This window comes from Ictalurus furcatus, chromosome 24, assembly GCF_023375685.1.
Source record: "Ictalurus furcatus strain D&B chromosome 24, Billie_1.0, whole genome shotgun sequence".
Taxonomy (NCBI): Eukaryota; Metazoa; Chordata; class Actinopteri; order Siluriformes; family Ictaluridae; genus Ictalurus; species Ictalurus furcatus.
Genome location: NC_071278.1, coordinates 13,629,996 through 13,653,458, shown reverse-complemented (window position 1 = coordinate 13,653,458; position 23,463 = coordinate 13,629,996). Strand labels below are relative to the sequence as shown.

The 23,463-nt window shown below is 38.2% G+C and overlaps 1 protein-coding gene across 3 annotated transcripts; it reads left to right on the top strand.

Moving 5' to 3' along the window:
- Nucleotides 1–1,565: 1,565 nt before the first annotated feature.
- Nucleotides 1,566–23,455, top strand: yrk (Yes-related kinase). Of its 3 annotated transcripts, none has more exons than XM_053612531.1 (13): nucleotides 1,566–1,707; nucleotides 10,845–10,881; nucleotides 11,175–11,478; nucleotides 11,845–11,947; nucleotides 13,665–13,763; nucleotides 14,433–14,536; nucleotides 14,648–14,797; nucleotides 17,906–18,070; nucleotides 19,457–19,636; nucleotides 19,723–19,799; nucleotides 20,309–20,462; nucleotides 20,703–20,834; nucleotides 21,333–23,455. In XM_053612531.1, exons 3-13 carry the CDS (start codon nucleotides 11,226–11,228, stop codon nucleotides 21,539–21,541), a joined length of 1,626 nt encoding a protein of 541 aa, XP_053468506.1. In that variant the 5' UTR covers nucleotides 1,566–1,707; nucleotides 10,845–10,881; nucleotides 11,175–11,225; the 3' UTR covers nucleotides 21,542–23,455. The 3 variants fall into 3 exon arrangements, with proteins under 3 accessions (XP_053468506.1, XP_053468507.1, XP_053468505.1); XM_053612532.1 differs by lacking the exon at nucleotides 17,906–18,070 and adding an exon at nucleotides 18,324–18,479 and having other exon boundaries at nucleotides 11,150–11,478; XM_053612530.1 differs by having other exon boundaries at nucleotides 11,150–11,478.
- The last annotated feature ends 8 nt before the right edge of the window (nucleotides 23,456–23,463 follow it).

Genomic DNA, 23,463 nt, shown 5'->3' with positions numbered 1-23,463 from the left:
AGCTACACATGGTCCTAGTAAAAGTACTTCTGTCTTAGCAGAATTTAGTAAGAGGAAATTAATAAGCATCCAACGTCTAATGTCTTTTACACATTCCTCAAATTTATTAAGCTGCTGTCTGTCATCTGGCTTTGTTGAAACATACAGCTGTGTATCATCAGCATAAAAGTGGAAGCAAATTCCATGTTTACGAATAATTTGACACAGAGGTAGCATATATAAACTAAAAAGCAGTGGGCCTAAAACAGAACCTTGTGGAACACCAAATTTAACCTCGGTATGCGTGGAGAAGCAATCATATAACAATCATGATATAATCATGATAGCAATCGGTCAAATAAGACCTGAGCCAGGAGCGGACTGTTCCCTTAATGCCAACAACATTTTCTAATCTGTCAAGGAGAATAGTATGATCAATTGTATCAAAAACTGCACTAAGGTCAAGTAACACAAGCAGTGAGACACAACCCCGATCAAAGGCCAGTAGTAGGTCATTTACTACTTTAACTAACGCTGTCTCTGTGCTATGATAAGGTCTAAACCCTGACTGATACAGTTCATGAATGTTGTTCCTATGCAAGTACGATTATAGCTGCTGTGCTACAACATTTTCTAATATCTTGGAGATGAAGGGGAGATTTGATATTGGTCTATAGCTGGATAGTTGAGAGGGGTCAAGGTCAGATTTTTTAATCAGGGGTTTAATAACTGCTAATTTAAATGATTTTGGTACATAGCCAGTGCTAAGGGAAGAACTGATTATATTTAGAAGTGGTTCAATTACTCCAGGACAAATCTGTTTAAAGAAACATGTAGGTACAGGATCTAGTATGCAAGTTGATGATTTCGCTGAAGAGATTAATGAAGCTAGTTCGATCTCTCTAAGCGGAGTAAAACATTCTAAACATTGATCTGATATGGCTATATTATCATCTACAGGACAGTTTATTGCTCTGGCCACATCTACTGTCCTCATGTCTCACTGCAGCAGGTCTATGGCATGTTCACGCAGGTGAGCAGGAACCCTAGGCATCTTTCTTCTGGTGTTTTTCAGAGTCAGTAGAAAGGTCTCTTTAGTGTTCTAAGTTATTGTAACTGTTACTGTAATTGCCTACCGCCTGTAAACTGTTCGTGTCTTAAGGTCTGTTCAACAGGTGCATGTGTAATAATTGTTTATGGTTCATTGAACAAGCATGAAAAACATAGTTTAAACCCTTTCCGATAAAAATCTATAAAGTTTATTTGGATTTTACAAAATTATCTAAACTACATAGTATTCCTGTCTTCCCCCCAAATATTCTCTACCCACTAGGTAGAATATCACTGATCAAGAGGAGTTCCTAGTGTCTTGTCTAAAATCGACAGCTTCCTTGACTGTACTGTTTTCATGAATGTTGACACCAAATTATTCTTGTACTTGTTGGATGGATGGTTATACGGTTGGTTGGATGGGTGGTCTGCTGCGTGAACTATACGTGTGCGCGTGCACGTGTGTGTGTGTGTGTATGTGCTTGTGTTTAAGGGGTGGAGAATTATGACAGAAGTCCGCCCCCCTGCACGCGCTGGACCGGAGCGCGCGCAGACTTCAGCCCTTCCGGACACAGCTAGAGCGCGTCTGCGTTCAGAGCCGGCGACTTTTCTTAAGTCGAAAAGCGGAATAGTGAATTAACGCCTCTTCTGTGCCTCGGGGTCAGGAAGTTGGTTCAGGTGAGTGTCAGAGATTGTGTTTCCCCCCCTCTTTATTGGGTGTTTTGTATAAAAGTGAATAAAAGAAATTTGAATCTCTATCAGCGGGTGCGCGCGCGTCCCCCACACTGGCAGAGTTGAGGTCGGAGACACGGACTGATTCCCGATTGGTTCCCTGTTGGACATTTACATCATTACATTATTTCAGCTGCTGTGTAGTGCACTTACAGGGTGTAGGTATCCTTTTGGTATTAAGTCAGTAGTGAAGTATAGGCTGTATTAACTCTGATACAGGTCTACAAGCTGGAATACAAGTTGCTGGGTTTGTTCAGTATCACTTCCCTGTTGTGTTGCGGATGTCATGTCGCTGTGCATGTGAGAAAGCGTCCGATTGTTAAGCACGTATAGGCGAATGCCTTGTTTACTGCTGGACGTGTCTTACAAGTTTAACTGTAACTCGTTGCCTCCTGTTTTAAAAGCAAGCCCCTGTAACTCTGACACAGTATCTGTGTGGTGTGTGGGTGGGTGTGTGAGAGAAAGCTGATGATGCCTGCGTGTTTTCACTCCGGATGTGGATGACCTCAAGTTTCGATTTTTGAAATGGCACAGACTGTCTACTCCTATAGACTTATTTCCTATATATCTAGGTCTATATACGCCTTTAGCTGTTGCTGGAAATGGCTGACCTGAACTAATGGCGTTCTTTATCATGCAGCACTTCCACTGCAAATAGGAGTTTGTTTCTGCATCCCATCCATCCATCCATCTATCCATCCATCCATCCATCTACAGTATTAATCCAGTCTGCTTCTGCTACTGGTGGGCTACTTAGATAACCTGCACTGTTCACATGTATGTTGACACACACCCATAATTCAGTGTTGCGTAAGCTGTTGGGGAAACTATCATATCTAAAACCACTATATGTGCTTAGATGAGAATAGTGAATAAAGTTAATAACTTTTGGTGAAAAACAGAATGGAATGTCTCTGGAACCAGATTAGGCCAGGTTCATCATTTCCTGTGCTTTTACGAGGTCACTTCCTGCCTATAGCCTCCTGGCGCAATGGGAGGAAGTGGGCCCGGCCCTATATCTCTTCCCTGAAACGGGGAAATGTCCAAACACAAGCAAGCCAGAACTGACCTGCGCAATATACTGAAAATGGCTCCTAGCTGAATATCACGGCATAAAGATCTCATATTTGTACCTTATTGTGATAGTGGAGCTGAAATGTCCGCAGGTTTGCCTGACTGTTCAGGGTTTCCATCCAGTTACAGTACAGTCCAAACCTGAACTTTTTTTTCTTTCAGACTTGAATCTGCCATTGTCTTTTAGCCCGCCTTGCATTTCAAGGTGTGATTCAGTGAGCCTCAACAGGAGTTGGAATTAGGGTAAGGGAACAGGGACGTTTTGATGTGTTAAATGTAGGAGTGCTGAAAATGGTTTCAACATGACTCTTATTTAAATATTGTGATACTTTTCAGAACAATGGTTTGCCAATTCATCATAGAAATTCTACAGTTTCATGTGGGAAAAGGAAGCTGTGTTTGTGACACTTTTCTATTGGACTACACATTGTTGCTTCACGCACTTCACTGGTTTTGTTCATGTTCAAGCTGCACTGTAGCACAGTATATCTGTGCTTGTGCAGCAATTGTTTTTTTTCACACATATCTGCTGTGTTGTTTGTCACCAGAAATGCTTTATGCTACATATGAACATGCATAACCAATAGAAACTGTTCCTATTCTGGTCTTTTGTAGTTATTATAAACTTATACACTAGTATAAAACTCTGATGCTGATTAGCACACAATTAATTTTGCAGCCTTGTCGTGTGCGTGTATGTGTTCATGTATGTATACTGCGAATGACTGCTCACTTCCCTGTATCCTATCATTCCAGCTCCACTCACACAAGTCTTCCTGTTAGGGGGAGGGAACTTCCTGTCCCAGAGGGAGAGAGAGAGAATGGAAGGGAGGGAGAGGCAAGGGGTACAGGGCAGGCCGGAAAAGTGTGCGGGAAAAAAAGAGCGAATAAAATTTGTAGCAAGGAAGGTGAAGGAGAAACAGTTTTCATTGCAGTTATGCTTGGTTTAAATAATTCAGTTAAATATAGTTTTATATATATAATTATATATATATATATATATATATATATATATATATATATATATATATATATATATATATATATATAATATATATAATTGACCATTATTCATATCATGCGGTATTGTTCCAGGATTTGTTATATTTCCGGCATTTTGTCGCAGGAAGGGGCGAAAGGAAGAAAACAGCAAGACAGCGAGGAGTGGTGTAAGGAAGCTGGAGGAATCAGAGTGCCAAAAACACAAGAATGTAGGCTAAGATGTAAACATCTGTTCTCCTAATGACTCACACACTTGAACAAGGTGTGTGAGCATGTGTCCAAGATCCACAGGGAGTATTCTTATCTAGTGGAGATTGGAGAGGAAAGGGTGTGACCGTGAGAAGTTTGTTGCTGTTTGTGAGATTTTGTGAGGAAAAACATTCATCACCTGAAAACCATGAAGCCAGTGTTGTCCTTTTCCACTCTGTATTATCAGATTTCCCTTTTTTACAATAATATTTGGGTATAACACTTTTCATTCCTTCTTAATTTATGCTCAATCTTAACACACTAGATAGGGCTGGAATGGTATTAATAAATCATGATATTATAGCCCTATAACCAGTGATGATATAGTAAAATTTCCTATCATGATAATTGCCTAGCTCTATATCACAAATGTATCACAATCTATTTTCTAGATATAACTTAGACATGCTGAGATCAATTGTTAATTCATCACACAGTATATACTAGGGCTATGAAAAATACCTGTTCTTGTAAAGTGGGTAAAAATCACTAGTTCTCATAGCCTAGTTTGTAGGTATGTTGTAATATAATCAAAGCAGCGAGCCACTGTTTTAGAGTTGGCCTAGATTTACTCTATTGCATATCTTCAGCTATCCCTCCAAGAAATGGAAAAAATAGAAAGCATTTATTTAATCATCAGTTTTATATGGGGAATGAATGGCAGTAGAATTAGTACTAGAGCAACAATGTACATTTGTAATGTACATTACCTGTGGGTGTGAAGGACTAGAACGTTAGCTACTGTATGTAAAAGAAGAAGTTTGGTATTTAATTTAGTTATGAGTATGTAAAACTTATACACATATCTGCTTTTAACCACTGCTTTGTGGTCTTGGTATAATGCATAACCAAGTTCCCTGATATAAGTTTGACCAAATGACCAACTTGCCAAAGGGAAATTTTTGCCTCCACCTGATGTATTATTTCCTATTTTATACTGGAACATTTCACTGAACGTTATGTCTTACATATTTTTAGATATATACCTCAGAATCTTTTTTTTAAAAACTGTATTTCAAGCTGAACTGTTAGATTCCCAACACAGAGACATATCAGGTTCCTTTCAAATTTGGCTAATATGAGGAACCATAGAAGGCAGTTGTTCTTGTTCTGCCCTCTTAAAAGGGCCAGACATTATCTCATGCAAATACTGCCCTAAAATTCTGACTACACAGGCAGCCTCCTGCCAAGTGGAATGCATGGAGAGGGAATATGGTGGGATATAAGTAATTATTGGTTGTTAAAGATCATACCACTCAGTATAATGAATTTCGGATGTTGTGCTTTCAGTTAATTCAGGACAACATTACTTGCCATATTACGAGGGCTTGATGTGAGGAGGGATGCAAGGCGATGCAATTAAAACCAAATCCCCCCCTTGTAAAAGAGCCACTCTCTTCTCCATCCTATTTGAACTAATGTTACAACACAGGTACAACCAGTGTTTGTTTATTGAATTTAATAAGAATTTATTCATTAAAAGGTTTTTGATCTGGTTTATCCTAAGAATTAATGATACTATTACACAAATATTAGAGTATCACATTGGGCTAGTTAGATTGTATGTGGGTTTTCTTGTGTAAATTGATGTGCAGACCACACTCTCCTCCATTCCAATATTTTGGTTTCTGATGGTAAATTAAATGGTAAACTCTGATGGTAAACGCTGACTACTAGCACTGTGATAACACGCACTGTCTTATATGCTAATAGCTATCTCTCAGAAACTGGCTTGATAAATACACATGTAACAAGCAAGATGTTTTTATGGTGATATTTTCATCCCTTTGGGGTAAGACACTGAATTTGCATGTATGTATGTGCCAGTAGCATGTACAATTTTAAAAGCAACACTCCCTGTTCCTGTTTTTTTTCTTTTTCTATTTTAGATGAGTGATATTAGAGATTTAGATATTAGAGATTAGATCTGTTAGAGATTTATTAGGAATTATACGTAATTAATTGTAAATGTACATGATCAACTAATTATCTGATTGATTGGTTGGTTGGTTGAGAAATGAATACATACATTAATAGATTAATTAACTGAATCAAAGGTCACCCAATGACTTTTATTTGTAGCTTATAGAGTAAGCAATCTGTTTTGAAATGTACTGTCCAAATGTTAAGACACTTTAAAAAGTTAAAATCTTCTCCAACATTTGCTATCTTCCTGAATTCTATGTTGGATTACTCTTTTTTTTTTGTGTGTGTGTGTGTTCTTTTGTTTTTTGGAGCTAACAGTGAAACATGATTATTATTACTCATGTTTAAGATTATTTAACATTGTTCGACTCTTAAACTCCAGTGTAACTGCGCTATTAATGTCATTCTGTGACTTCACAGTGACTTCACAGATCACTTCTCCCAGGAACAGTGAAAATACAGCACGAACCAACAAATTAGCACCAGAATCACTAAAGATATCACAAATATTTCAATATAAACATAAGTAATATGTTTCAGGGTGGAGTTTTCCCACACTGTATCTGGTTACTTTGCCCTTCTGCTTGTGTGTAAAGTCCAACTATAGAGACATTATTTAAGATTTTAATATTGTTCAAATAAAATAACAACTAGGGATGCTCCAATCAGGATTTTTGCAGCCCATACCGATTTCCGATTTCTTGTCATCACGATCGGCCGATCCCGATATCGAGTGTTCAAGCTTTATATAAGTGATATTTAAGCTTTCTGTTGACCGTCACTGTTAACCTTTTTTTTTTTTTCCAGATATAGTAATACCACAGATGTTGCCTTGGTTATATTATTTACAGTAATGCTGTAGATTGTTGTTTTAACTGAGAATCAAATAAATAAGCACAACAAATATTCATTTTACAATGAATATTTTAATAGACCTTTAAAAATACACAGCAAATGGCAAATTTTGGCAAATTTTTTGTTTCATAATAATTCCACACTGGTGTTGAAATGACTGTAGCTCTAAAGTTTACCGTTATCATGTGATTTTTATGTCCTCAATTTGCAATCAGTTCTTGAGATCGGCCAAATTTAGAGACTACCAATCGAGTTATAGAATGTGATTATCAGCCGATAACGATTGGCGGCCGATCGATCAGAGTATCCCTAATAACAACCTTAATTAATTAATAATGTTTCCATGTTACTTTAAGCACAGTTCACCTGCTTTAATTATTTGTGTTTGACGCGTGTTCCAAAATTACATTTCACACATTGCTCTGCACAACCTTAAATACAAAGCTTCTAACAAACGTTTTCATAATCTGAAAATGGCTTTGTGGCTCACTCTCATCTGTGAGTTGTTCCCTGCCTCACTGAAGCACAGTGAGAAAAAAAAAAGTTAAAGTTAATACGCTTTAATTTGTGAACTGTTAACTTTTTAAAAAATGTTTCTCAGCATACTAGGGCTGCAACTAAGGATTATTTTGATAATCGATTAATCTGTCGATTATTTCTTAGATTAATCAATTAGTTGGATTAAAAGGCCAATTTTTATTTTCTTTTATTTTTCGAAAAAACATTATTTCACATTCTGCCCAGTGTTGTCCTTCAAACAAATTGAAGGCTATGAAAAAGGTATTAAATTAGAGATGCACCAATACTAAATTTCTCAGCCGATACCGATAACCGATTATTCTGAGTGATATCGGCTGATACCGATAACCGATACCGATAGTTCTGCCTTTTATGCCTTCTTTTAAATTAATAATAATTAATTCCACAATTCTGAAAGAAATGCAAATAAAAATTTTTTTCTCTCCATTTACACAAGTTGTTTCACAGTAACTGGTCTCATAAACAGAAAACACATTACTCTAATTAACATTAACACACCAACTAAATTCTGAAGATTTTTTTAACGTAAGAAAGTAAGATTTCTTAACTTATTGATTGTTATTAATTCATATTAACATTGACTGAATTCATTCACTCACCACAAACAAATGCATTTCTACTTCATCATTGAACATCAAACTGGTAATATATAATTTAAACTTTTTTATATATCAACTGGATATGAAACACACTACTCTACAAATATATTTTTCTGTTCAATAGGCCTATATGCATTTTTGTCAACTCATATTTATTTAAATCTTTCAACAGTGTATTGCTGCTTCATTTCAGCGCGAGTTGTGCAGCAAAAAAAAATTAGACTTGACGCCGAAACTTCTGCTTCACTGCTTCAGCGTCTGGTGTAAAATTTTAGCAGTGCAGAGCTTATAAACTGCAGTTTTGTCATCATTCCACACAAGTGACATCATATTTACACACAGTATGAAATCGATGTGTTTCCCGCCCTCTTTTGATTGACAGGATATAATCGGCCCTGATCATTGGATGTTTTTAAACTATCAGCTGATGGCCGATAATGTGAAAAATTGCCTTTATCGGCCGATACCGATTATCAGCCGATACATCAGTGCATCTCTATATTAAATGTATCTATGTGGGCTATGCAATACGTGTGCAAAAGATTTTTTTTAAAGGAAAAAAAAATACAACTGATTGTCCACAAGCTTTAAAGCAGAAGTTAAATCACTATATTAAAATGCTAAAAAAGAAAAACAAAAGCACAAACTAAGTGTTAACTGGTAAGAGGTTGAAAATTCTGCAGTAACACACATATTCATTCATTTAAACATAGTAACATGTTTCTTTATTCTGTAAATGTATGACACTTCTTACATTTATATACAATGACATGTTATAACCCCATTACAGTTATTGCTCTCATAAAACCACAATTACTTTTGTTTCTAAATATCGCTAAATATAGCATCAAACAACATATTTGATCATAATGGATATTTTAGTCAGAGTTATATTGTGCGCTGTTTGATTGACGCGCATGCTTGGACTCGTGCTCATTCAGTGTAGTTTAATGGAGACTCTCTTGCTGTCAGGATGAGGCTTTATATAAAATGGAAATACTGGTGTGAATTTCTAATATTTACAGATAAGTATATAAAGGTAAAAATGTAATTTCTGCCTGAAGAAAACACGTCTGGAACACATTAAACAGCACGTGCATCTGTCACAGCGTCTGACACGACAAACCACGTTAATACACTTACGAGTTTGTTTTAAGCGCTTAATATAAAACATTCTCATGTTTTGGACGACCTAGATCATGTATCATGTACTTTTCCTGCAGCAGCAGCTCACTCTGTGACCGCCGCTGTTTTTCACGTGTTTTATTCATAGAAATGCGTCTTTCATCATTGTGAAGTGACGTCACAGACCCAACTAATCCCTAATGAAATTCGTTGTTGATTATTTTAATTATCGATTATTATCCATTTTTATCGATTAGTTGTTGCAGCCCTATAGCATACAACTATTTATTTCCTCACCTAACAGCTTATTCATGTCATGATAAAGTACGTTAGGCAGTATAATAAATACTTAAATACACTTAAATACATTGTTAAATACACTTTTCAATTGCATCCGTCTTTTTCGCGTGTGTATTTTGTCCTCAGTAATCTCAGAGGGGAGCTTTGTATGCAGTATGATTAATTTTATTATACAGTTCGGAAAGGTGTTTGTGTGGGCGACGACGGTGGGCGGCGGGGGGGGGGTGGTGGTGGGGGGTGGTTGGTCATAATTTCTGTGATATTCAGGATTATATGTGTCATTGTTGACTATTCTACAAGAATCTACACACATTCTTCAAGTCGGTAAATTTGGATGCATCCTCATTGTGTAAAATTGAGAAAACGAACATCTATACAATAACACTATTCAGCCAGTCAGGTTAGTAAACCACCTTGTTTGAAAAAAAAATGTTTTTGTAGTATTTTAGACTACATGCAAGAAATTTATGTGTTTGTAAAAACATTTTCAGAAGGTGGCAGAAAACTATAAGTGGTTGATTTATTTATTCATGGTCAATATGGAATGCGGAGGCTAAGAACGAAACTCAGACATTAGGTTACTCGTTACTTTAATTCCTAAGATAAGCAGAGAACACAATCACAAAACTTTAAATGAAGTAGAAGATGTATGCACTTTGTTTTATAGTGGCAGATTAAGGGAAAGAACATTAGTGAAGTCGCCCATTAGCTATAATAGCGGGCCACAAGCCCTGCACTGAAAGCTGTTCAGAACTAAAAAGAGACACATGTCAAGTGGTGTCAGTGACTGTAACTTTTTTAATGATGGTGTATACGAAAACAGAATAAACATTGATTCTTCTATACATATTGTATTCTGAAATGTTAATTATCATTTAGATATGCACAATACAGTTCAACATATCCAGGATTTTATCATATATCAAGAAACATGAAGAAAATGTGCAACATACATTTTGTACTACAAGACCTCTTTACTTCTTCCACTGGTAATTCTGATGCTGTTCAAAGGCTGTGACTGTGTTTCTCACACTCTGCAGTGGTGTGAGATAAGTGTGGTGATGGTGTGTCTGATCTTGGTTTGGTATATAAAAAGTAGAAGCAGCCACCTCTCGTCAGCTCACTGAAACGCACCGCCTCTCTCTACAGGAAACAGAGGGAGGTTTTTGAGGGTCAGACAGGAAACATGGGCAGCACTGACATCCTGTTTCTCCACTGATGGCCAGTCAGATAGTGATGCTCAACCAAGCTGAGAAAAAGAACTATAGACATCTGACAACAGAGTACCGTGTTCGAGAAAAGCTACTTCCTATTTCTCTTACTGGAGAGAAAAAGAGGAAGCCACAAATGTCAGAACCTTTATAATTCTCTTTCACTTTCTGTATCTCTGACTGTATTTCTTTCTTTCTGTAGGGAGATGGTGTGGATGAACAGATGATTTGAGAATCTGGTAAGACACTGATTGACTTGTTAATAAATCACAATGCTAAATTGCTAACGCTACTGTCAACCATTTCTGGGATTCAGAAATATTAATGTATCAACAGTTATCACAAACAACAATGAACATATATCATTTCATTCCACACTATTGAGAGAAACATTGCAAAAACGATCAGTGACACAGCACAGGAAAGCTCCACCATGAGGCTAGAGACTACTGAGCTTTAGTGTCTTTCACTTTAACGTGTTGCATCTGCAGTTATTTTCTTCCTTAGGTCTGTGTTCTTGTCTCTTGGGCAGAAGCTCTGTTTCCAGGGTGATGAGCGATATTCTGTGAAAATCAAGATTAGTATGGGCTGTGCTTGCTGTAAGCAGAGGAAGGCCACCAAAGTGGCCAATGTGTCATATGGTGACACATGTGACGCAGGGGGTGGGGTTCAAGCGCTGGACAGCTCGCGTTACATTGCAGACCCCACACAGAACTCAGGGGCCGGCCTCATCCCAAACTTCAACGATTTCCCCAGCACAATCTCTAGCTCTAGTGCATTTCCTGCATCCAGCTTCCCCTCCAACCCTAGCCAAGCACGGTCTACTGCCATCACAGGTCTGTGTGTGTGTATGTGTGTATGTGTGTATGTGTGTATGTGTGTGTGTGTGGTGTCTTAATTTAGGCTGATCGCACATTCTAATTTACCCTATTGCTAATCCAGTATATGTGCATGTGTGTGCGTGTGTGTGTGCGTGTGTGTGTGCGTGTGTGTGTGCGTGTGTGTGTGCGTGTGTGTGTGTGTGTGCGTGTGTGTGTGCGTGCGCGTGCGCTGTATTAATTTAGACTGATCGCACATTATAATTTACCCTGTTGCTAATCCAGTGTATGTGTGCGTGTGTGCCTGTGTGTGTGCATGTGTGTGCATGTGCGTGCGTGTGTGCGCGTGTGCGCGTGTGTGTGTTTGTGGTTGCCTGACTACAGGAGGAGGGGTGACACTGTTTATAGCGCTATATGAGTATGATGCCCGGACAGAAGATGACCTGAGCTTCCAGAAGGGGGAAAAGTTCCACATTATCAATAACACGTGAGTAAACTTGAGAAAACACTAGTTATGTACTGTATATAACTGGTTCTTTTAAACTGCCATGCACATTAAATATCAATACCTTCTTCTGTGCATGCACGAGACCTTCAACAAAGTCAAGACGTGATCATATGATGTACTATTTGATATAAATACTGTTGTCATACAGCCATAGTTTGCCTGGAACCTGAAAGACAATGAGAACGACATGAATGAATTCTGAATAACACTGAATACTAGTAACTGTCTGGTGTTCATTGAACACTGAGTATTACCTTGATAACATATGCCATGATGTCAGGAGTAACTGGCCCACCTTAAGGTTGACTGGAAAGTTGAAATTGTACCATGGGGCTTTGTACTGGGCATGACAAGGAACAGTCACCAGGTTCTTCTTAATGGAAGACTGTGATTCCCTGTAGCTTTGACCGTAGTTACAAGCTTTTACACAGATAGCAGCTCCAAGATGCAGATGAAGTCTGACGTGCATATGAGGCAAGAAAAAGAAATGGAATGATGACTATTGACAATGGTGTTTATATCATATGGTCACTTTGTGACTTTGTTGAAGGTCTTGGTGTGCGTCTGCATGCACACAAGAATGTACCAAAGTGATTCTCACTGCCCCGGGTGGTTAGAAGAAGAAGAAAGCCTTTATTTGTCATATATACATTATAGTACAGTTAAATGTGCATATCCCGTAGGAAGTTTGAGTTGGAGCACAGGGTCAACCATGATGTGGCACCCCCAGAGCAGATTGAGTTAAGGACCTGACAGTATCAGTTTGGTGGTTTGGGGATTTTGATCAGTATACTAGCACCTTAACCACTGAGCCACCAGGAGGGGTTAAATCAGGCCCAGCACTGTGGTGCCCTAGGGTGACCACACTTGAAGCTCAAGAAAGTTAAGAAAAAAGAAAAAAAGATTGAATTTAGAACCATAGAGACACACAGCAGTGCAACACAAATAGTGAAACTTACACAGCAGCAGAGCATACACTGACTTTACAAGCATCACTAATTGATCAACCAGTTAAAAGAGAAAAGCGTTTCACAAATATCAAATCAAACCTTCTTTCTTGACTTTTGTGTATGCAAAGTCATTAATTAAATCATCAAAAGTTTTTTTTTTCTAAATCTGAAGAAAAAATCTTGCGATTGCGGGTACATTGTGAATGGTGCCTATGTGCTTTGACAAATTTGCGTTTCGCACAACCTCTTAGCTCATGTCTATCCATTTGAATTTGTCTATGATAGATTGGTTCCAGAGACACTTTGTCATTATGGACTCGACTCTGACTGGGTGGCGGGGCGGGGGACACATACACCCAATCGCAATTCTTTATATTTTTTTATATTATCTATCTATCCATCCATCCATCCATCCATCCATCCATCTATCTATAACTGTTAAGTGTGTATCTGTTTGAAGTTTGTATCTGTAAAGAAAAAACTTTTTAAAAAATGCATTTTACGTAATATTGTTTTCTTAACGATAAATTTGCAACGCAAGTAACGTCATTTTATTGACATCGTTAACTGTAATCGAATTACATACATTTAAAATGAAATGTGTTACGTTACTGCGTTATCAGAAAAAGTCATTAGATTACAGTAACGCGTTACATCCAACTCATGCAGCATTAAGAGTTTGTTAAGCTATTAAGCTATGTGTTACAATATTGTTAATGTAGTACCTGTTTTTTTTGCTTTCACAGCGAAGGTGATTGGTGGGAAGCACGCTCTCTGGACACTGGAAAGTCTGGATACATTCCCAGTAACTATGTGGCCCCTGTGGATTCAATACAGGCTGAGGAGTAAGTAACACACACAGTAAATAATACACACAAGTTAATCTGTGGCTTGTAGACCACAGTTACGTAAAAATATACCATACACTCAGCTGCCAGTTTATTAGCTACAGCTAACTTATAGCTACACCCACTGGCCATTTTGTCAAGTACAGCTTCCATATTGGTGACATTTTTAGGTGTACAAATACTGGCTGTAGCCCATCTGTTGCTATTCAACACAATTCTCGGCCTCTGTCACCAATGGGAAGAGAACACCAGGGCCAGATATTATTTGGGATGTTGACCATTCTCAGCTCAGCAGTGTCACTGACATGGTAGAAGCATAGTAGCGTGCGTTGCATTGGTAAGAGTGCATCAGATGGAACAGGGTTGTTAAAAGCCACTGGTAAACTATTGAAAATGGTTTTTCTTTGGATTAACAATGTGTGCAATAAACAGGCCAATAAGTATACATAGAGTTTAAATCCTCAGGAACACCATTAACACCAGTAACAGGGTAGAGAGGGGCTGACAAACATGTGGGCCACACTTAGTAATTATATACCTACAAAGTAGACAATGCAATAATTGTACCTAAAAAAAGTAGCAACTGAGTGTGTTTGTATATATTTTAATATTTAAGTATATATATCGTTGGTTAAATATTTAGCAAATAACTGTGTATTTTTGTAGATGGTATTTTGGGAAAATGGGCCGTAAGGATGCAGAACGGCAGCTCCTGGGCCAGACCAGCCCTAGAGGGACCTTCTTAATAAGAGAGAGTGAGACTACTAAAGGTATGGGACACCTCTCACTTCTATTAACGTTTACTCTTGCTCTCAATGCCTGTTCCAAATGGTGTATATTAATTGTATTTTGTTCTCTCTGGCTGTTTCTCTGTCCCTCAGGAGCATACTCTCTGTCTATCAGAGACTGGGATGAGGCGAAGGGCGACCATGTAAAGCATTATAAGATCAGGAAGCTTGATAATGGTGGATATTACATCACAACCCGCAGCCAGTTTGAAACTGTTCAGCAACTGGTGCAACATTATTCAGGTCTGCTGTAATAGTTCTTCCTGCACAAACGCACAGTGAAACACACTCAGTGGTGCTGATGTTCTTTAGTAGTGACTGCAGATGTTGCTACAGATGTTTATATTGTTACTGAATGTGAATTGCTTTCCAAATACTGTCTAGGAGTTGATAGTCATTGCTGATGTAATGATAAACTGTAAATTGAAAGGTAATGTTTGTAGGTTTATGTATAAAAATAAACTAAATATACTATATAGATTCATGCCATTACCCAATCAGCCAATCTTGCGGCAGCAACGCAATGCATAAATTCATGCAGATACGGATAAGCAGTTTCAGTTAACATTAGAATTGGGGAAAAAATGTGATCTCAGTGACCTTGACCGTGGAATGGTTGTGGTGGGCTGGTTTGAGTTTGATTTCAGAGACTGCTGATCTCCTGAACTCTCAGAAAGGATGCGTTAATATCCTACACACTTTTTGTGTTATTACTATTTCAACACATGTTGTGTTAAATTATTGTGCAATCACGTTGCGGACTGCGCTGCCGACGTCATCATCCAACTCTGAACTCGCCTCAAAGTGAATGTTCGTTGCTTTGACCTTTTGACTGTGATAGAGGAGTCGGAGTCCTGAGGCGAGGAAACCAAATGACCACAGGTAAGTTAGCGTTCATCACTATTTAGCCTTAATGCTGCTGAAAATGCCTGGCCGAGTATGTGATCTTTAGGCAGAGAGCTCTCGAAAATGTATTCATTGGAAAACAGTAACTCAGAGAGTGATAATTAACTTTACCTATCACTATGGCTTTAGGAGGGAATATCATGTACTGCTTCTTCAGTGTTAGCATTACACTACTAGTGTCATGTGCTTATGTTGGCTGTGAAATATGGACTGAGGTTATTCTATAATTCTCTGGGTCTGAATCTTATCTGAGGCTCTGAGTGAGGGTTAGCTAGCTGGATGCTGTCACCAAACCCAGTAGGGATGTGATGCTAACCTAGATGCTCACCTGAGTTAATAACATTACTTTAGTATACACATTGTGGTAATGGTAGACGATTCCCATTACCTTTTTGAGAGTTAACGAAAATATAGCATTACATCTGTTCACCATGATGTAATATAGAGAGTGGGTTAACGTTAACTACATTTAGCAAGTGTTTTAGACAAGGCAAGCTGCAGTAATTAGCATTAGGAGGATGTGTTAGGGCCGTGTTTCTTCTTGTATTGGGTGAATGTTAATGCTGGTTAACAGGTGCAGACAGTCAGTGACTAACGGTACATAGCTAGCCCAGTAATGTCAAGGCCAAAAGTTCTTCACAAGGTTAACATGACAAAAAGAGAGAGTGGGATTACAGTAGGTTGTAATGCTTTCCACTATCTTTGTAATCTTGGTTGACTTAATTAGGTTGTGCAAAAGAATTGGCGGTGAGGTGCTAAAGATGGGAAAATAAATATTCGCAAGTTAGCTAGATTTTCCCGCCATTTTGTTCATTAGGAGAGAGGAGGTCACATTTCCAAAATTACACCATTTGGGATTCTGTAACACAATTTCTCAGTTGAAGCCCAAAGGCATTTGTCCATATTTTGTAGCTAACAACTAATCAACACTCATTTTGCTTTTTTACAGCTTTTCAAATGTAAGGGAGTGGGACTCTTGTCTTCCCAGATGGCAGGGAGATTTGTAAGAAGATTCACCAACTCCAATTCTTACTGTGAAAACATCTGTCAAATGTTTGAATGATTTTAATAAATGTCACCTGAATTTCATGCACGTTTGTTTATTTTGTGAGCGTTTTAGTAGAATTTTAGCATACAAACAAATTGCATTTGAGGATAATTGTAAGTAAAAAAAAGTATAAACAACACATCTGTGTTATTTTGTGTTATTTTTTAACACATCTTTGTGTGGAAATGTACTAACACACAGCATGTGTTAAATGTACTACCACACCGATTGTGTTGAAAGCAACACAAAATGTATTGTCCTGAACAAGACCCAGAGGTGTGTTAAAAATGAACCCAATGATGTGTCATTTTGAACAAATCTGTTTTAAGAGTCTGGGGTTGTCACACACAACAGTCCCTAGAGTTTACACAAAATGGTGGGAAAAACAAAACCATCCAGTGAGTGGCAGTTCTGGGGTGGGAACCTCTTGTTGATGAATATGGTGGATATTGGTGGGAGAATATCCAGACTGGTTAATGCTGACAGGAAGGCTACAATAACTGAAATAAACCATGGTGAGCAGAAAAGTGTCTCATATGAAACTGGGCAGTTGAAGACCAGACAATATTTTTCCAATCTTTAGCTGTCCTGTTTCAGTGAGCTTGTGCCCAGTGTAGCCTCAGATTCCTGTTCTTGGCTAACAGGTGTTCAACATTTTGGTGTGGTCCTATCAGCTAGAACCAGTCTGACCATTCTCCTCTGACCTTTCTCATCAACAAGGTGTTTCCACCTGCCACTTACTTGCACTTACTGGTGTTCCCAATAAAGTGTATATTTAAGAATGGTACTTGCGTAATGGTACTTTTGTGACTTGAGGGTTTAAAGATGTAATCATTTGAAGTAACCTTATGGTAACAGCGATGACCTGTGATTACTTAGGTCAGTTTCACTTTTCACACTTTTACCAGCTTGTTTTCCTCCTTTGTCATGCTTGATAAAACAAATTTGTTGTCCTACAAAAGTCTAAATACTTCTCTGTATTTTCATCTCCCTCTTTCTCCTGATTTAATGTATTTCTGTCATGTTTGAGCTCAGGTTTGATCTTTGTCAAACATTAACACCCTGTATGCACACACACACACGCAAATACACTCAACAGTGTGCTACTGTCAGTATAAGAGTTAACCTCAAGCCACAGCTATACTGAGGCCATATTTCTGTCTTCCCTGATACAACAGATCTGTTATTTGTGTATCTATGCTAAGTTGTGCTTCCTTTAAGTGAGCAGTTCTCTGTGACTGTATGTGTCTATTTTAGCCTCTTTCCACTATATGCAACTTAAATTCTGTTATTCTTGCTGTTTGCTTGTTTGTCTACATATCTCTTGTGATTTTCTGTGTGTTTCCTGAGTGTGTGTGAATATATATGTCCCTCTTTCTGTATTTTCTTCGACTCAGATCGTGCAGCAGGGCTTTGCTGCCGTTTGATGGGCAGCTGTAGGCGGGGTATGCCTAAATTAGCTGACCTGTCAGTGAAGACTAAGGATGTTTGGGAGATACCGAGGGAGTCACTTCAGCTAATTAAGAAACTGGGCAACGGTCAATTTGGTGAAGTGTGGATGGGTAGGAACCACACTGAACTGGGGCATGTTGAAGGGGAAGGTTAAGGGCAACAAGCACAGCAAGTTGATGCGGTGTATTCTCATACTTTGCTCCAGTGTTAAATGGCTGAGCTATGAGGATCAACCTAAGGCTGTGCAGCTGCCATGGTCTTCCTCTAATCCCTGTGTCATTGCATGCAACACTATTTCACTCTTTTTCCATCTCCACCCTTTTCCCCTCTCCCTCTCTGTTTTTCTCTTGCACCCTCCCTCAGGTACTCATGATGGTTTATGTTACTACTTGACCACTCCATGTCCAAATTCCACACCCCAGACCCTCGGTTTGGCCAGAGATGCCTGGGAGATACCCCGGGACACCCTGCAACTTAAGAGGAAGTTGGGTCAGGGTTGCTTTGGTGACGTCTGGATGGGTGAGATAGTTACCCCTAGCATCAGTGTCCGGAGCCAGTGTCTGTCCCCGCTAACTTCAATGCTGCTGCCTGTGCCTGGTGGAGGCTGTATCTGTGTCACATGCCTTGTCATAGTATGCTTATACAGTCTCTCTCCATGTTAACTGTAGCATATTGAGCCAATTACAAATGAATTCTGTGCTTTAAACCAGGATATATCTTTGTTGCACATCTGCACTGCTGTTTTAATATGAACTATACAGTTTTGTGAGAAAAGCTGTAGATAACATAGAAATTATGCCGCTTAGCAACCTATGGCAGAGTCTTTGTGTTTCGCCAGTTTCTTTGAACTCCTATTTATGTGATCCTCAAGTGATGAGCTCAATCTTCATTTTGATTTCCAAGGTAGCAGCAATATTAATGTACTCTCAAAGTACAACAGTGGTCAAGTGCTATACCTTGATGATGTTACTATTACAATCATGGACCTCTAGCTAAAGGCACAATAGACATGCCCTTGATGGTACACTGTTTGTACAATAAAGAACAAATACGAACATTTTTCTAACAGTGTAGGAAAGCCACTCAAATCCTGAGAGTTGTTTATTTTTTGCCATTGCTCCCTCAAAGGCACAACAGTCATCTTTAAGGTCCTATGGTATGCCTTAATAATGTGTCTCTTCAAATACATGCATTCCCCCACAATTAAAAAATTTACTCTTGAAGTACTTTTGAAACACCTTAGTGACAGATATTTGTGCTTTAAACCCACCGTTTAGTACCCTTTTCTGAAGCTCCCTCGCTCCTGCTGGTTCTAGTGAATCTGTCTGTCCATTCTGTCTAACCATTCTCTTGCCTGATATTATAATATAACCTTCTATAGCCACCACTCTAGTTATCTTTTACCCCCATCCTTTCCCTCACTCCGTCTCTTAACTCATAAACCTCATGTCTCTGTGTTTGTCACACTGTATCACACTGCCTTTGACTGTCTGTAGGGATGTGGAATGGCACTACTAAAGTGGCAGTGAAGACTCTGAAGCCAGGCACTATGTCTCCAGAGGCCTTCCTAGATGAGGCCCAGATCATGAAGAGACTACGCCATGACAAACTGGTGCAGCTGTATGCTGTGGTGTCAGAAGAACCAATCTACATCATCACAGAGTTCATGAGTCAAGGTAAACATGCATACACACACACATAAACACACAAGAATGGCCACAACCGAGGTTAATCTCATTCATACCTCTTATTTGTGTTTCAGGAAGCCTGTTAGACTTTCTCAAAGATGGAGAAGGCAGAAATCTGAAGCTGCCTCAACTTGTGGACATGGCTGCACAGGTTAAAGCTTAAAACCCTATTATTTACATATTGTGCCAGGCCTGTAGTAATAACTCAGGTTATCACTCTCAAACCACATGTCTGTGTGTAATATACAAGTGTCCAGTTAATTTTGTGTTACATTTAACCCAACCAGTGTGTTATGATATTAATAAAGGCAGTATGGCCAGATATTTTAAACATAAATATGTGTTATAATATAGTCTAGCAGCAGAAGACACTTGCACCCATCTACGCCCTGCCTTGGCAAAAAAATATAAAAGCAAACCTACATACAAAATTTACGTTTGAGGACAAGTTAATGGCGGTCTGTTTAGTTAACACATATATAACACAGTATGTAATGAAATGTTAAATAGTGAGTGATAATCCAAATATTTGTGTTGCTAATGAATAAATCATTAATGAAAACTTGAAAACTATATTATTATTGCATTATTGTAATGCCTTAGATTATTAGGTTTTTGAGGTATTCTGTAGTGATAACATGCCGTTTGTGTTTCTAACAGATTGCAGCTGGGATGGCGTACATTGAGAGGATGAACTACATCCACAGAGACCTGAGAGCAGCCAACATCCTGGTGGGAGAGAGCTTGGTCTGTAAGATTGCCGACTTTGGGCTAGCCAGACTCATCGAAGACAATGAATACACCGCCAGACAAGGTCATTCAGTCCTCCGCTCTACAGACTCCACCCAACACTATACTGTTCTTATTGCATTTTTTTTTTTGTACTTGTTTTTTCCTCTATTCTGTTCAATTCAACTTCCACTCTTGTTATTTGCTTTTACGTCAGATGAGATCTGTGTTCCTTTTTGCCATTGCATCTTAATGCACTTCTGTATTTCATTACACTATTTTTTCAATTTGTTTGTTGTGTTTATTGTTGTTTGGTGCGTTACAGGAGCAAAATTTCCCATAAAGTGGACCGCCCCAGAGGCAGCTCTCTATGGCAAATTTACCATCAAATCAGATGTGTGGTCATTTGGCATCCTACTGACTGAACTCATTACAAAAGGCAGAGTGCCATACCCAGGTATATACAGTGCAGTGTGTGTGCTTGTGATGGTGTGTTTCAAGTGGTTCAAAATGCTGTTCATTTTTGTCATGTCCTCTAGTCTTCTCCTCATTTTATGTGCAAAAACCAATTTATCAATAAGTCTTGATCTTTGTAATATTTATACTGACAGCAATAAACTTGAAGTGCTACAGTATGCATACCAACAGTAAAATCTATGAATTGGAAACATGTTGTTCTATAAAAGATTTCCTGTATAAACTAAACAATTCCAAAATACTTACATTGGCTTCAAAAAGAATATATGTGGGATTAATAGAGGGGATGAAGGCAAAACTTGTCCATGTTTTCAGTGCAATTGTAATTGATGTCAATATGGAGCTCTACAAATGACAAAATGCACCTTTAAAATAATTATACTTAATTAGAAAAAAATGGCTATTTTATTCAGAGTTATTCACAGTTTAGGCATTGTTATGCAAAATGCTGACATGATTTGTCTTTGTGTACATATAGGGATGAATAACAGGGAGGTACTGGAGCAAGTGGAGCGCGGTTATCGTATGCCATGTCCACAGGGCTGTCCAGCCTCTCTGCACGAGTTAATGTTGCAGTGTTGGAGGAAGGACGCAGACGAGCGCCACACCTTTGAGTACCTGCAGGGCTTCCTGGAGGACTACTTCACCGCCACTGAACCACAGTACCAGCCGGGAGAGGACCTGTGATGCAAGCACGTGTAAAGTGATTTGACTGCTCTTCCAGTGCATTTAATGTGTTTTAAAAGGGATTTCCAAGTGAGGCCCTCATACTAAGTCTTCAAATGAATATATGTGGGATGATGTGCAAACCTTCTTCCTAAAAAATCTTTACTTCAAAGTAAAGTAATTTTAAAGCAAAGAAGCAATTTCTCCTGAAGTATTACATTAAAAGCAATAACACATTTAAAAGCATATGAATACTGTGTAAGCTGAATTTGCACAGTGTTACTGTAATAAGGTTTTCTATTAGCAAAGAAGTCAGACTGGACTTTTTACAGGACCTTGCACAGTCACAAGTATGTTTTCACCACAGTAGGCCTACAGGCCGGAACAAATGAACCATCAGGACATATCTTTATAATGTTTTTATAATTTCTTTAGACTGATTTTATTTTTTTTTATCAGATATTTTATTGCTTTATCCTTAACCTTCTTATCTGAAGCTATATGATTTTCATAGCTTTAACAACAGGGGTAAGCATAATCCCTGAATTAGCACTGCTGTACACTGCTGAAGCTTTGAGGCTGGTCTTGGGTTAGCATTGACATGTCGTTAAAGTATAGTGATTATTCATGTAGGTCAGACACAACAGCCCTAACATGTGCTTTAAAGGGGAATTGTATCTATCTTTTATAGTATTTTATGTCACAAAATACCACTGATTAAAAAATTAATAAGTGCCTAACAAACTGGTGCCTTCAAGTATTGTCAGTGTTTGTTTTGTGTTTTGGATTTCTCCAGTCTATAATTATTGATAGATTATTCGAGCGTGTTGTGCATTTTGTATGCAGTTTCATTACAACAACCTGCTCAACACGTTTGTGTCTGAAGACTCCATTTATCTCTCACACACTCACACAGAGAGAGAGAGAGAGGGAGAGAGAGAGAAACAATGTTTAATTATAATTTCTCAAGAATTATTGCCATCTCTGGTAAAACATGGTCACAGGATGGTTATGGAAAGTCTTCACCAAACATTTCACGACAGCATATTTGCTTTCTAATTATTGGATTGTCCAGATCTTACATATATGCCAAACATCTAAATTAAAATAAGACAGAAAATGCTGCTGTTTAAGAATTGGCAGTTTCTACCATTGTTATGTGCATAGCATTACCTAGTTACATCTCTAAACCAATGCTAAGAAGAACACTTGGGGATGTGATTAACCTGTGCACAATGAGGAAAATACTTAAAGTGTAAAAAAAAATGATCAGCCATAGAAAAAACAGGTATTGCAATTACTAAAAGTCTAAGATTCATTATAAAAGGACAATAAAATAGCTGATAAGCTGTGAACAGTCTGTCCTGTCACAGAACAACAAAGAAAGAATCTGGAAAAACATGACTTTGTTTTGGAACTTTGGTACTGAACTGGTCAGCTGAGAGGAAAACAAACAGTATATGATGATTTGGCATATAGTAGGATACATAGTCATTCAGATAACAAGCTCGACACGAATAGCATTAGGGATTCTAATGAGTCTCAGTACATTATATAGCAAAACAAATAAAAATACAAACACAGAATCTTCTAGTAAGTAAATGATTCAATGTATCACTCCAGATCCATACAAAATGCCTCGCATACCAAAGAAACGGTCATGTTTGGGTACTAAACTCAACTCAACTGAAAACACCTGGAGAATACAGAAAACTCAGTACCCTTCCTAAATGTCTAAATTCAATATTCTTTTTCCATATGATCAATTATTTACATCTTTACACAATCGTACTGCATGAAATGAATGAATGAATGAATGAAAGTAAAAACTGAATTAATATTAAACATTTGATAAGATATGAAAGTGTGTGCACAACACCTGCATTTGTTAAAGCTGTTTGCTTGAAATAAACTTTCTTACAAATACTGCAAAAAGCCTTCTG

Excerpts from the sequence above, each read along its gene's own strand:
- yrk (XM_053612531.1), top strand. The coding sequence starts at position 11,226 with ATGGGCTGTGCTTGCTGTAAGCAGAGGAAGGCCACCAAAGTGGCCAAT. Across the intron at positions 11,948-13,664 it reads TTCCACATTATCAATAACAC|CGAAGGTGATTGGTGGGAAG; the intron begins GTGAGTAAACTT and ends TTGCTTTCACAG. Across the intron at positions 19,637-19,722 it reads CACAGAGTTCATGAGTCAAG|GAAGCCTGTTAGACTTTCTC; the intron begins GTAAACATGCAT and ends TTTGTGTTTCAG.